At 53.9% G+C, this 13,595-nt stretch overlaps 2 protein-coding genes across 5 annotated transcripts in view; one reads left to right on the plus strand and one right to left on the minus strand.

Annotated features, from left to right (window-relative positions):
• Positions 1 to 11,381, plus strand: part of SHISA5 (shisa family member 5) — a 30,115-nt gene extending 18,734 nt beyond the window's left edge. For 2 of the 4 annotated variants that reach the window (XM_057704549.1, XM_057704547.1), the window contains 4 exons: positions 3,113 to 3,196; positions 9,668 to 9,783; positions 9,937 to 10,149; positions 10,231 to 11,381. In XM_057704549.1, the coding sequence (XP_057560532.1) occupies positions 3,113 to 3,196; positions 9,668 to 9,783; positions 9,937 to 10,149; positions 10,231 to 10,310 (493 nt within the window). In that variant the 3' untranslated portion in view covers positions 10,311 to 11,381. Of the gene's footprint in view, positions 1 to 3,112; positions 3,197 to 7,509; positions 7,660 to 9,667; positions 9,832 to 9,936; positions 10,150 to 10,230 lie in introns of those variants that run through there. The other 2 variants (XM_057704548.1, XM_057704550.1) reach the window with 2 other exon arrangements.
• An 81-nt stretch (positions 11,382 to 11,462) lies between these two features.
• TREX1 (three prime repair exonuclease 1) lies at positions 11,463 to 13,559 on the minus strand. The gene is made up of 2 exons (XM_057705934.1): positions 12,962 to 13,559; positions 11,463 to 12,636 (listed from the first exon to the last, which is right to left on the minus strand). The coding sequence occupies exon 2, from the start codon at positions 12,613 to 12,615 to the stop codon at positions 11,689 to 11,691; it is 927 nt and encodes a 308-aa protein (XP_057561917.1). The 5' UTR covers positions 12,616 to 12,636; positions 12,962 to 13,559; the 3' UTR covers positions 11,463 to 11,688.
• Positions 13,560 to 13,595: the final 36 nt, after the last annotated feature.

Here is a 13,595-nt window from a genome sequence, read left to right on the forward strand (position 1 = left end):
GGCCCAGCTTCTGGTGTCATCTTTTTTTTTTTTTAATAAATTTATTTATTTACTTATTTATTTTATTGGTCTTTTTTTGCTGTGCATGGGCTTTCTTTAGTTGTGGTGAGTGGGGGCTACTCTTCGTTGTGGTGCACAGGCTTCTCATTGCGGTGGCTTCTCTTGTTGTGGAGCACACTCTAGGAGTGTGGGCTTCAGTAGTTGTGGCACATGGGCTCAGTAGTTGTGGCTAGCAGGCTCTAGAGTGCAGGCTTAGTGGTTGTGGTCTTCCGGACCAGGGCTTGAACCTGTGTCCCCTGCATTAGCAGGCGAATTCTTAATCACTGTGTCACCAGGGAAGCCCCCCCAGTGCCATTTATTTATTTATTTATTTATTTATTTATTGGTTGTGTTGGGTCTTTATTGCTGCACACGGGCTTTCTCTAGTTGTGGTGAGCTCGGGCTACTCTTCTTTGTGGTGCACGGGCTTCTCATTTCCGTTGCTTCTCTTGTTGCAGAGCACGGGCTGTAGGTGCGTGGGCTTCAGTAGTTGCAGCACATGGGCTCAATAGTTGTGGCTCACAGGCTCTAAAGCACAGGCTCAATAGTTGTGGCGCACGGGCTTAGTTGCTCCGCGGCATGTGGGATCTTCCTGGAGCAGGGATCGAACCTGTGTCCCCTGCATTGGCAGGTGGATTTTTAACCACTGCGCCACCTAGGAAGCCCCCCGTGTCAACTTTTCCTGGGCCCCGCGGGGAATCGGGGCCTGGAGGTTCGGAGGTAGCGGCCACTGCCGGTGCCGGAGTGAGGGGCGCTGCCTTCTTTGGCCCTGACAACTCCGCACCCGGCCCGCACCTCCATGTTCCTCTGGCTGAGTCGCCAGGCGCTCGGCTTCTTTTCACGTGACACGGGAGTGATGCAGAGGACGAACCTTGCCATCCTGCAGGTGCTGGTGTGCCAGGAAAGTACTAAATTTAAGAATGTTTGGACAACTCATTCTAAGTCACCTATAGCCTATGAGAGAGAAAGAATATATTTTGACAGTTATCGATGTTGTGTCAGTAGTGTTGCATCAGAGCCAAGAAACGCTGAAATGTTCCAAATCAGAAAAGGTAGAGGATGCTTTATTATGGGAATGCCCAGTAATCTTTATTAGAGTATAATTGCTTTACACTGTTGTACCAGTTTCTGCTGTACACCAAAATGAATCAGCTGTATTTATATATTATATATATCCCCATATCCCCTCCTTCTTGAGCCTCCCTCCCACCCTCCCTATCCCACCCCTCTAGGTCATCACCAGTCATCAAGTTGATCTCCCTGTGTTATGCAGCAGCTTCCCCCTAGCTATCTGTTTAACATTTGAGAGAATTGCTTCCCAATCCATCAGATTATAAATCCTCACTCATAGCACTGACTGCTCATAATTGGCTACTGTATATCAGCAGCTACGGGAAAAGTCCTTGAGAATATATATCTTGCTTTGTATTGGAAATTCAGATACTTGAGCTGGGACACTCCTCAAGAAGTCATCGCAGTCAAGTCAGCTCAGAGCAAAGGCTCAGGCAGGCAGGCCGGCTGGCCTTCAACAGCCTGTTTTGCTGTACCTTGCCGTGTTCCATGTGCTACCTTCTTCACTCATAGGGATTCTGGAGATCAACAAAAAGTTGTTTGGATTGGAAATGTTCCCTTGACTGTGCAAAGCTTGCTGATTTAGTTTATTTCGTATCAAAATATATGAGAACATGTGACGTGGGAAAAGAGTCTAATCATCCCTTCATCTTTCTACATGTTTTTATGCTTCTCAAGTGGATAGTGTTGAGTACTCATGGTCCTTAACAAACCAGTTTGATAAAATTATGGAATAAATAAAGTGTTTTTTTCAGAGGGAATATTCCAAAGCTTGTTAAGATAATCATTAAAGAAAGGTGAAAACCTGCAAGAAAGTGCCTCACTGTAATTGCAAAGTATAACTCTAAAACTTGTTTCATGGTATATGAACAAGTCATAATTATATATGTAAATTCTTCAACGCAAATAAATAAAAAAGAAATATAATCATATATCAGGAACACACTTGGCACAATTAACAGCAGTTCATTAACAGCTTTCAATACTAGCTTGACTTCAGTTGCCTCCACTTGTTTCAAAAGTGCCTTTTCACAGGACGTTTGTTCAATTCAAACAGTTACTAGTTTGGGGGTGAAGGTGGGGAACATGCTGTGTGCCTTGCGGCACCTTAGTTCCCGACCATGGATTGAACCTGGGCCATGGCAGTGAAAGCGCCAAGTCCTAACCAGTGGACTGGCCGGGAATTCCCAAACAGTTATTATTTTTAAAATCTCTGTTGTGCCTATAGTTATTTACCCCTTTTCATTCTGTATTTTTATTTTTTTGCATCTTTACTCCTTTTCTTGATTAGGCTTGCCAGAGGTCCACTAGCTTTGGTTCTGCTCTATTTTTTTCCATGACTGCTATTCTCTTTTATTTTTGCACTTATCTTTGTTAATTCCTTCCTTACTTGGGGTGTTTGTTCTGTTACGTTTTCCCTATCTTCAGTTTATTACCACCTCACTATTAAAGCTATAAATTTCCCTCTAAGAAACTCTTTAGCTGTGTTTCACAAATTTTGACCAATGGTATTTTTATTATCATTCGGTTTTACAGATTTCTTATTTTTCTCTATGATTTCTTATGTAAGCCACAGGTCTTTGTTGTTGTTGTTGTTGTTGTAATATGTTAATTTCCCAAGGTATGAGGGTTTTTTTTTAGCATTGTTTAAAAAACTTTGTGACGTGTCTTTTGTTACTGAATTATAACTTCATCCCATTGTGGTTGGAGAAGATGCTTTGCATGATAGCTATCTTTTCAAATCTCCTGAGACTGGTTTTGTGGCCGCATATGTGGTCTGTCCTAGAGAATGTCCCGTGTGCACTTTAGAAGGATGTGTAGCTTTATAGCCTGAGATCCTGGTGTGTGTGATATCCATCCTCCAGAGGCCACTAGGGCTACCTCTCTGGCCCAGTATGGGGTTGGCTTTTGTGCATGCTCTGTGTGTGTGCTAAGGTAGTGTTTGTTCCTGGTATGCTGGGTGGGGCACAGATGTGTTAATTGTGAGGTTTCCTCTTTGCAGTGTCCCCATCAACGTGGAGCCACCAGAGCAGCTGGGCTCAACACTGAAGTTCCGCTCCAGCCTGGACAGCGACTCCATGTCTGGGTAAATAAAACCTGCAGATTGGGTGCATATTCCTGGCAGGGTGACAAGGGGGCTCAGGAGGTCTGTGGGGACAGGTAAGGCACAGAGTCCTTGGGGTAGGGCCCCAGAGAAGCTGTCACCATGTCTAACCTTCAGGACTTTTGATTCTTGTGTTGGGAAGTTGTGTCTTCATCATTGTGCTGGGGATGGGGGAGACTGTGGTTGGGGGTTAACAGTTGAAAGGCCAGGTGTGGGGTTCATATTGACCTAGGTGATGGTGTGGGTACAGGTGACCTATGGGTATAGGTGATGGGGAGGGAGTGACATGATGGGGACGATAGTGGCAAAAGGTGATAGTGATGAGGCAGTGGTGGCAGGGATGAGGTGATGGGGGCTCCAGTGCTGAGTGGTGGTGCTGGTGCAGCGGTGGTGGGGATAGGGTGATGGTAGATGATGACATGTGTGGTAATAGGGCCGTAGTGTGTGTTGATGGTGGAGAGGCTGATGGTAATGGGGGCTATGGTGGGGCTATGTAATGGGCTGACCGGCAGGTATATGGTTGTAGGAAGTGATGGTGGTGTTGGGGGACAGTGGCAGGGAGATGTGATAGGGATGCTGGTGGTGGGTATTGGTGTTGGGGTAACGGTGGCAGTGGTGACAGTGATGGGGCAGTGGTGGTTCAGGATGCATAGTGATGGGGTGATTGTTGGGTGGTAAAGATGCTGGAATGCGGGTTGTGGTTATTGTTAGGGCCCTCCCTTCAGGGGCCCAGGGAGCAACCCCATCTCCCAAACTCCAGTCCCCTTGGCCAGGTCCCTGCCCTATCATGTTGCACCACGATGGGTGTTGTGATGCACATCTCATGTGGATGCAATGGGTGTGCAGCTGCTTGTGTGTTTTCCTGGCAGAGTCTGTTCCACATGCCATCTGCCCCCTACCTTGGTGAATCTAGAAGCCCCTCTCAAGGGAAGGTCCACCTAGGCCTGGTTTCCCCTTTGGAGGAAGAAACTTTGGGCTTTGGGCCTGTGTAGGGGGTCCAGGTTCTTGTTCTGTCCCATCTTGCCCTGCGGGCTTGGGTGAGTGTAGGGCCTCTCTGGCTGCAGAGGAATCGGACAGGGCTCCTGTGAGTAGGGGAGGGGAAGAGATGCTTTTTTGCTTCTCAGTGCCTGGGGCCGGGCCTCCTCCCTCTGCTCTGCCCACTGATCCTGCTCCCTAGGTTGGTCAGAGACTGAGACCTGGAAGCGCCCCTCCCTCCACATCCAGGGAGTACCCCTTTGCTGAGGCCCAGGACTGTGGGCTTTCAGTCAGCCCCATGGGAGGGTCTGACTTTCAGCCAGTGTGGGCCTTGTCCTGGGCAGGCACCACCAACGGTTCTGGGCAGTACTGGGGTCTGAATGATATTTTAGGATGAGGACCACTGTGGCTGCTCCTTGGAGGATGACAGCAGTGGGCGGGGGGGTGTGTGTGGCAGCCATGGCTTCCTGGTCCGGGTGTTGGAGGCCAGAGGGAGGCTGGGCTGGCAGGGCGGGGTGAGGTGAGGTGAGGTGAGGCTGTCTGCTAGGAAGGTGGCCAGAGGAGGGGCCAGGGTGGGGTGCCCTGCTCTTTGCAGAGATATTTGAAGGTCTGGCTACTGGAGGAGCTGGGGAGGGAGGGTTCAGAGAGGGGAAGGCAAGAGGAAGGTGGCCTGGTCTGTGAGTGAGTATTGAGCCATGTGTGAGAAAGATGGATTCCACACTGCAGAACAGGTCCCCTGGGAGACAGAGAAGTGGCTTCCCAGGGCCAGCTCAGGAGAGCCTCTCCCTCCCCTGGAGGTGCGCGGGCCCACCAGGCCACCTTGCCCGCCTGCTGGGAGTGCAGATGCTGTTCCCCTGCTTGTCCCACCCCAGCCCCATCTTTCTGCTTCTGAGCAGAGCCCCAGCGTGGCACACAGCACCTGCCTTATAAAGGTTTAGGGCTCCAGCAGCAGGTGCTGGGAAGGTAGAGGGATGGGGTCATTCGTAACACGTCTCCTGTTGATGCCCCCAGATGGCCGCCCATCTGAGCCCCAAGGAGACATCCTTTCAGGTGAGCATTCGTGTGCTGGCCCCTTGGCCAAGGGCACTGCTGTATGTCCACAGGAGCACTGGTTCCTTGGTGGGGTCCAGCCCTGTTTGGAAGCTCAGGGGACGCTCGACAGGGGAAGGACCCTATGTGTTGAAGGGGCCTGTGCCAGCTCTGCCCCCTCCCCACCTCCACCCCCTCCTCCTTCATTCTTGGACTGCCCCCCCCCCCACTTCCTCTGGGTGACTCCTTGGGTCCCTAAGAATGAAGCATCAGGTCAGAGCACAGTGACGCAGATGAGACCACATCTGCCTATCACGGCCTGGACTCCATGCTCCTCATGGTGTGGCCATGTTACCTGTGGGTCTTCTGCCCACTCCCCACTTTGGCAGATGACTCCTGTCCTGCCCTACTGATGGTCAGTGGCTGGTTCCCTCTCCAGAGCTTCCTTGGTTCCCTGTCATGGTTCTTTTGAGTCCTGATTTCATTGTCCCTTCTCAGCTCCTTTCACTCACAGGATGATCAGGCAGAACTGGTATGTTTTGAAGCACTCAAGGGGTTGAACTGCTGGTTACAGGCTCCAGGCAGGTCACTGCTGACCCTCTGTGCTGACACTGCTGTGATGGTGCAGGGGAAAGGCAGGAAGATCCACTAGGTGAGGCCTGGGCATGATCAGCCTGTATCAGTTCTCAGCCCTTACCACGCCCTTTCCACAGCTCTCGTATTCACTGTGTCACCGCCACGTGCTGCCTGGCCAGCGTCGTGGTGAGAGTGCTGGTGTCCCAGTTCCAGAGACAGCCCTTTCAGTGTCTGGATATCGGGCATCTTTGGCTTCCTAGGGACCATCCCATTCAGCCCTGCCTCAAGCTCCTTGCCTGGGCCCTTGTTCCCCTGGCCTTCTGTCCCTTCCTGCCTAGGCTGACTCTGCCTTCTGAACTTGGCCTTTGGGCTCCTCTGGGAGGTAGCCTCAGCCTTGGGAAGCCCCATTCCTTCCTGTCAGAGGTGTGGTTCTGTTACTATCGTGGCCTGTTGTGGCCACGAGCCCCTCCCCCACTTTGCACCCACCCGTCAAATGTTGCTGTTCCTCAGGGCATCTTGCCTTGCTGTCCTGCTGGGTGCTGCCCATGGGGTTCCTGAGTGAATTTATTCATTTGTCAGATACTTATTGAGCACCCGCTGTATGGCCAGGCACTGGAGATACAGTGATGGTCCAGAGCTGGTGTAGTGTGTATCCATGAATCCATACATGGCTGGAGATAATATGCCCGTTAATCAGATGCTCACACAAAGGAGTGTGTGTTTATAAACTGAGGTAACAGGAATTTGATTCTGTAAGAGCATTTATCAAGGAGGCTGACCTCATCTGCATGGTCAGGGAAGGTGTCCCTGAGGAAGTGATGTTTTGAGCTGAGGTCTGAAAAGTGACCAAGAATTAATTGTGTAGGAATGGGAGGCAGAGAAGAGCAAGGCCCTGAGGTAGGACACAGCATGGTGCTTCAAAAGCTGAAAGGAGGGTGATGTGGTTGGACCACACAGGAGGGAGGGTGGGAGTCCTACGCCACACAAGGGGTTTTATTTTATTTAGGCTTTTAATTAAGATTAACATTTGCCTTATTGTAAGTGTTACTATCTGATGAGATTTTTTTCCTCTTTTATTATCAACTATTTTATATACAGAGAGAGAGAGAGAGAGAGAGAGAGAGAGTACAGATACACACATCACACAAAGTTTAACGCGTAAATTAGGAGTCAAACTCCTGTGTGATCCCAAGATCTACAGGAGCCAAACTAGGCTTTCAAGCAGCAGTGACAAGATCAGACCTGACAAGGGTGGCAGAGGGGACTTGGGGAGGCATTTGTGTCTTCCTGGTGAGGCATGTTCAGGTTCAGGCAGGTCTGTGGCTTGGAGCACGTGCTGGTGGGAAAGGAGGAGCTGAGGGGATGGGCTGGCAGGCCCCCAGGTCTGCTGGTGAGCTTAGGTGGCTGAAGGTGCTCACTGAGGGGACTGCTGGAACAGGGCTGGTGGGCTGAGCCGGAGCATGGTTTGGGGACCCTGGTCGGGGAGTGTCTTGGACCCCATGGTAGTGCTATCCTGGACAGTGGGGTGGAGAGGCCGGGCCTGGGCAGGCAGGGCTGGGAAGGCAGCTCTAGGAACACAGCTGAGCTCTTCCCTCCGCCCCCGCTCCCCCGCCCCACCCCCCCCCCCCCGCCGGCCCCAATTTGGAGCGCAGCTGGGAGCAGCTGGGGTGCCCGCCAGCACTGTGTCTTTAAGAGGCTCTGCATCTCTCCTTCCTGCCTCTAACGTCAGGGGTAGGGGAGGGCCCAAGAGATTCGCTTTACTTTTCCTGGAAAGGGGAGGAGATTGAAACCGAGTGGCCTCATGATGGAAAGGGGAAGTCCGAGGGTGCAAGAGGCCCCTGATTGAAGGCGGAGGCTAACATGGGGTGAGCTTGGGCGCCATACTGTCTGTAAGAGACAGAAGAGAGCAAGAGAGTGTGAGAGAGAAAGAGAGAGATTAGAGATTGGTGGTGGTGGCCTTGGCGAGTGTCATTAATTGCATGTGAACATGGGTGTGTGTGTCTCCATCCCTGGGTCAGTGGACGGTCTGGGAGGAGCTTGTGGGTGAGGGGCAGTGACAGGCTCCTCTGGTTAGGCAGGAAGGCGCCTCCTGACTCCGACAGTCCTGTCTTGGAGCCTTGTTCTGGGCTTCACAGTGGCCAATGGCTCCTGTTTTATGAAGTGCAGTTGGGTAATTTAAGTCTAGCGTGTGAAGGGTCTGTCCTTAGTCTGTCCCAAACCTGTGCCCTGGACCCTGCTGAGCTTGGGCTGCCCATCTGGGCTGTGAGATGGAAGCCCCTCTGCCCAGGGCGGGGTGGGGTGGGGGGAGGGGGCCCAGCCTTCCCCCAGGCCACAGACAAGGTGGATGCCTAAAGCTCACCAAGCCTCTTCCATGTTTTAATGTGCTTGGGGCAGTTACCTTTTACTGGAATACTGCTTGGCCTCTGGGAACAGGGGAGGACAGCAAGGGGTTGTGGGTGCCCTTGAAAGTCAGCCTTGGTGAACTTCCTGCCCAGGGCCTGCTTTCTCAGGGGGCAGGCTTTCCACTCAGTCCTGGTCCTTGCTGAGGGACCTACGTGGGCAGGGAGGCCTCTTCCAGAAGGCAGGGCCCCTCCAGCCCCATCCAGCTCTTAGTTTACCCACCTGCCCTTCTGGTCAGAGCGAGGGTGTATGTGGACACCTGGCACAGTGCTTGGCACCCAGCAGGCTCACCGTCACTCTAGGGGCCAGCAGCCCTGCCCTGGGTTCGCTGCGTGCCTCTCCTCACTGTTCTGGCCATACCAGCCTCCCCTCTCCTGGAACTTCTCCCTGTTTTTGTTACCTGTGCTTCCTGAGTCATTTTCCCTTCAACACCTGCCTCCTATAATAATCTGGGGCTCCCAGAGGCCATGAGTTGGTCTGTCTTGCCCACCTCTGAGTTTTTGGTTTAAGCCACAGAGTGCCTGGCTTGTGGCATGTACTGAAGCATCTGTCACTGGCTCGGTGGGGGTGGACAAGGTGTGTATATGGGGGAGGCACCTGAAGAACTCTCTCCCATGCGCCTGAGGGTATGGCCAGGGGGCAGACCCTGGGCAAGGGGCCTCACATAGACTCTCTGTTAACCCCATTTAAAAAAAAAAATTTACTTATTTATTGGCTGCGTTGGCTCTTTGACCACTCGCAGTGGCTTCTCTTGTGGAGCACAGACTCTAGGGCCATGGGCTTCAGTAGTTGCAGCTCGTGGGCTCTACAGCTCAATAGTTGTGGCGCACAGGCTTAGTTGCTCTGTGGCATGTGGAATCTTCCTGGACCAGGGCTCGAACCTGTGTCCCCTGCATTAGCAGGCAGATTCTTTTTTTTTAAATAAATAAATTTATTTATTTATTTATTTATTTTATTGGCTGTGTTGGGTCTTTGTTGCTGCACACTGGCTTTCTCTAGCTGCGGCGAGTGGGGGCTACTCTTCATTGTGGTGCGCGGGCCTGTCATTGCAGTGGTCTCTTTTGTTGCAGAGCACGGGCTCTAGGCGCTTGGGCTTCAGTAGTTGCAGCACATGGGCTCAATAGTTATGGCTCATGGGCTCCAGAGTGCAGGCTCAATAGTTGTGGCGCATGGGCTTAGTTGCTCCGCAGCATGTGGTATCTTCCTGGGACAGGGATCGAACCCGTGTCCCCTGCATTAGCAGGCGGATTCTTAACCACTGTGCCACCAGGGAAGTTCCATCAACCCCATATTACACTTGATGAAACACTTGAGGCTGAAACAGTTTCAAGCTACACACCCCAGAGGTTGCTCTATCTATGTTGCCCAGAGCCTCCTCAGGCAAGAGGGGGGCCCCTTGGGAATGGGTGTGATGTGTACTGTTGGTCGTGGGTAGGGGCAAGAGGCCCTGGGTTTTGACTGGCTTTTTGGCAGGTTTGGCACGACTGTGGCCGTCGGCCTGACCATCTTTGTGCTCTCCATCGTCACCGTCATCATCTGCTTTACCTGCTCCTGCTGCTGCTTGTACAAGATGTGCCGCCGACCACGTCGTAAGCATACCCACCCCCACTCGCCCCACTGTGACCCCTTGTGTGCAGGTACAGACACCGGGTGGTGGTGGTGGGTTTATCAGGGCCCTGATGGGGCTAAGCTGGAGGGAGGGGTGGCAAGCCTGAGGGTTCTGACTGGGACTCTCTTTACAGCGGTTGTGACGACCACCACGGCCACCACGGTGGTGCACACCCCTTACACGCAACCTCCAAATGTGCCGCCCAGCTACCCTGGACCAACGTACCAGGGCTACCACTCCGTGCCCCCCCAGCCAGGGATGCCAGCAGCACCCTACCCCACGCAGTACCCACCACCCTACCCGGCCCAGCCTATGGGCCCCCCCGCCTACCACGAGACAATGGCTGGTGAGTACCCCTACCAACTCCAACCATGCCTGATCCCCTGCAGCCATGCCCACAATCAACCAGTGTCCTCTCCATTTTCAGGAGGTGCAGCCATGCCCTACCCAGCCAGCCAGCCTCCTTACAATCCGGCCTACATGGACCCCCCGAAGGCAGCCCCCTGAGGACACCCTCGCATCTCTGGCCGCCACTTGATCTGTCGTGTGAATGGGTATGCAGGCATGGTGTCCCCTTTTCTCCCGGTGTGTGGTGTGTGTATGTCCTGTTTGTATATGAGGCTTCTCGTGATGCCAGTGAGGAGTGGGGAACAATCCTTGCCAGAGCTGCTGGGACCACACTTTGTTCCCTTTCTCACTTGAAATTATGCTTCCTGAAATCTCAAGCAAAATTCAAAGAACAGTTCTTTTCCAGACCACCCCAGGGAAACCAGGTGGGGCTATCACACTAGGATAGCACAGATTTTTGCAGGAAGGATGCACACGTTCCAGTTTCTGCAGAATGGCTAGCCATGCTCGAGGCCATGGCTTGTCCCCAAGCTTGTCTTCGAAGAACCAGAGCCATGATGCAGGCAAGTGGGTGAGGCTTGGGAACTGGCTACAGGTGGGTCTTGGCCCTTTCCCATGGCTCCCAGAGCCTGTGCGATGCCCAGTGGAGGATGGATGGCCTCCTGATATCAAAACACCTCAAGCAGAGCCCCACCCTCCCCTAAGAGCTGCCTGCCTGTGTTCTGGACTATGTTCTTGCAACCTTCCTGGGACCACCTGGAGGACCACATTTACCCACAGTTCTGGCTGCCCTGGTTGGCTCTGGGCAGGGTGGCCCCAGTCCACCTACACACTCAGTGTTTTTGTTTTACTTTTAGCTAAATATTTTGCCTGTTTTCTGTTTCAAAATGTGTGTAATAGTTGCTGTGGGGCTTAAACCCCTGGGTCCTAGAGGGAAATTGCCCCAGAGAGAAGGGACTCTGCTGTCTGATAGTCCCTGCAGCAGCCTCACTGACTATCCAGCTCCTGTGCCCCAGGGCAGTTTGTCTTAGCAGTGGGGACACCTGGGCCAAGGTGTCATCTGGACCAAAGGTGGAGGGGACCCTTGGTGGCGGCTCTGGCCCAGACACATACCTCGGTGTTCCCTATCCCTCTGTTAATATCTCACCACGTAGTAGCTTTGTATCTGTTGATGTGTTTTGGAGAGTCTAGGGTCTGCACCCTTGTTTATAATAAATGCAAATATTTGGAGCTGCTGTCTCCCTTCTTTGTAGTCTTGGCTGCTGGGATTGGGTATTAGCCTAGGTATCATTTCCATCCAGTATTTGAAGTTTCATGTTTTCCCTGCTTTTATTGGACTCAGACATCTGACCATCCTGCTAGGGAAGGGTGACAAAGACTGGCACTTCCTGTGTCCCCAGCCCCAGGTGTCTCCGTGTGGGTAGAAGTGCAGGAGGCTCTAAGGCTGCCATGGAGGGTAGAGATGAGTGATCACTCAGTGCTGTGGGAGGTCTTTATTAGTCAGACTTTCCTTCTTGGCCTACTGCCCAGGTATGGCCTAGGACAGCGCATACAGTGTGGCTACTGCCAAGGTCAGGAAGGCCAGCAAGCCCAGTGGGGCCAGCAGTTCCTCCCTCGGTGGGGCTCCAGGGCCCTTCACTGGGGAAAGGGGCCTGGGGCTCCTGTCTCCACCAAGGTTGGGGCTGGTGGCCCTGGCTCTGGCCAGGGGTACAGTGGCCGTGGCAGCAGATGGCCTTGGGGTGGTTCCAGTAGAGGCTGTGACCATGTACATCGGCTTGATGGTGCTGAAGGGCCTGGCATGAGCGTCTATCCACTGCAGCAGGGCCTGTGGCCTCCACTGACAGATGCTGAGCAGGGCTAGGGCATCACCCTCGGCTGTATGTGAGTCTGGCGGGGCCTGCCCATACAGGCGCATGTAGATACTGCCCAGGCTGTAGCTCTTCCTTGGGCCGTGCTCTGAGGGGCTGCCAGCTTGCTCCAGGGCCTTCAGGGCAGCAATGCTATCCACACAGAAGGCATTGTCCAGAGCAGTGGCAAGGTCCAGCATAGCCAGCTCTGTCTGGAGCAGGGGGAAGTCGTAGCGGTCCCCGTTGTGTGCCACGAGGCACCAGGGCTGTGGCTGGCGCTGCAGGAAGGCTCGGAGGAGGTTGGCCAGGTTGGCATCGAAGCGCTGACGCCCATGTGCAGCCAGCACAGCTGTGCTCAGGCCCGTGATCTCGCTGGCTGCAGGGTTACAGGCCTTCCCTGGAGCCACGCACAGGGAGAGCTTGTCCAGCACCCGGGGTGGTGGGGGCACTGTTGGAGGAGGCCCCTGAGGGGTGGGAAGGCTCTCCAGGGCACATCTGTGGATGGCCAGCAGGCACAGCTCTGTGATCTTGGGCTGGGAGAAGGGCAGGCCAGTGGCCTCCAGGTCCAAGAAGATGAGGGTCTGCATGGGACCTGGGGGCAGGGCCTGCGAGCCCATGGTGGGTATCTGCCGCTGAGCCTGGAGAGGAGCATGGGGTGGGAGGTGGGTGTGAGAGTACCCGGTGATAAGACGTAAGGCAAGTGGGGTGGGGGTGGGGTGGGCAGGAGTACCTCTTTGGCCTTCCCTGCACGGGTGGGCACTGTTGGTGAGCTCCAGGACCCATTTTCAGGGCAGGAAGCCAGAAAGGGTGGGGTGGCTTCCTTAGCAGGACCAGCACACTCAGTTGTCTGTTTAGGGGAAGGCTTGGCTCCTCCCCTAGTGCCTGTTCAGTCTGGTGGTGGGTGGTGAGGCAGGTACCCATGGCCCTCCCACCCTGCCCCATCCCTTGGGGGTCCTCACTTACCGAGTAGCAGGCAGGCAGCAATGACTCAGGGTGCACGCTCTCCAGCTGGTTCTTGCTGCTGGCAGCAGTGGCGGGAAGTGAAACTCGGCCTGAGCCCGCCCAGGGGCTGGCATGAGCTAGGCCCGCCCTGCTTGCTCGTCAGCCTGCCTGGGCTGTCCCTCTTGCCAACACCATCCCTCCCCAGGCACCCACAGTGCCGCCCCAAAGGCTTCTCAGATCTATTACTGTGGACCTGCTGGCTGGCACAATATACCCAGAGCCCTCACACCCTCACAGTGGGAGGACAGGGCTATTGGGAAGGGTAGCTCCAGGACTGGAGCCTGTTGGGAGCCCTTGCGATGGCCATTTTGCACCCACCACTTGGCCCCACTTTCCTAGGCCTCCCTGGTTTAGGCCCGGGCTGAGGGCCACCTCCTTCCTTGCCACACAATGGTTTCTTCCCGTGGCCTCAGGCGAAAGTGATGACTCAGGACAATTCCACAGGCAGGGCAGGGCTCCTTACTCAAAGCAGATTCATTACCATGGGGCTGGCTCAGGCGGGAACAGGAAGGATCTCAGCCTTCCCTGGGTCCCCCTCCTGCTCTGTCCCTCCCACTCAGCCGACAGATCAGACTCAGGAAACAGGAGGCTGGCG

This window comes from Hippopotamus amphibius, chromosome 13, assembly GCF_030028045.1.
Source record: "Hippopotamus amphibius kiboko isolate mHipAmp2 chromosome 13, mHipAmp2.hap2, whole genome shotgun sequence".
Taxonomy (NCBI): Eukaryota; Metazoa; Chordata; class Mammalia; order Artiodactyla; family Hippopotamidae; genus Hippopotamus; species Hippopotamus amphibius.

Excerpts from the sequence above, each read along its gene's own strand:
- TREX1 (XM_057705934.1), bottom strand. The coding sequence starts at position 12,615 with ATGGGCTCGCAGGCCCTGCCCCCAGGTCCCATGCAGACCCTCATCTTC.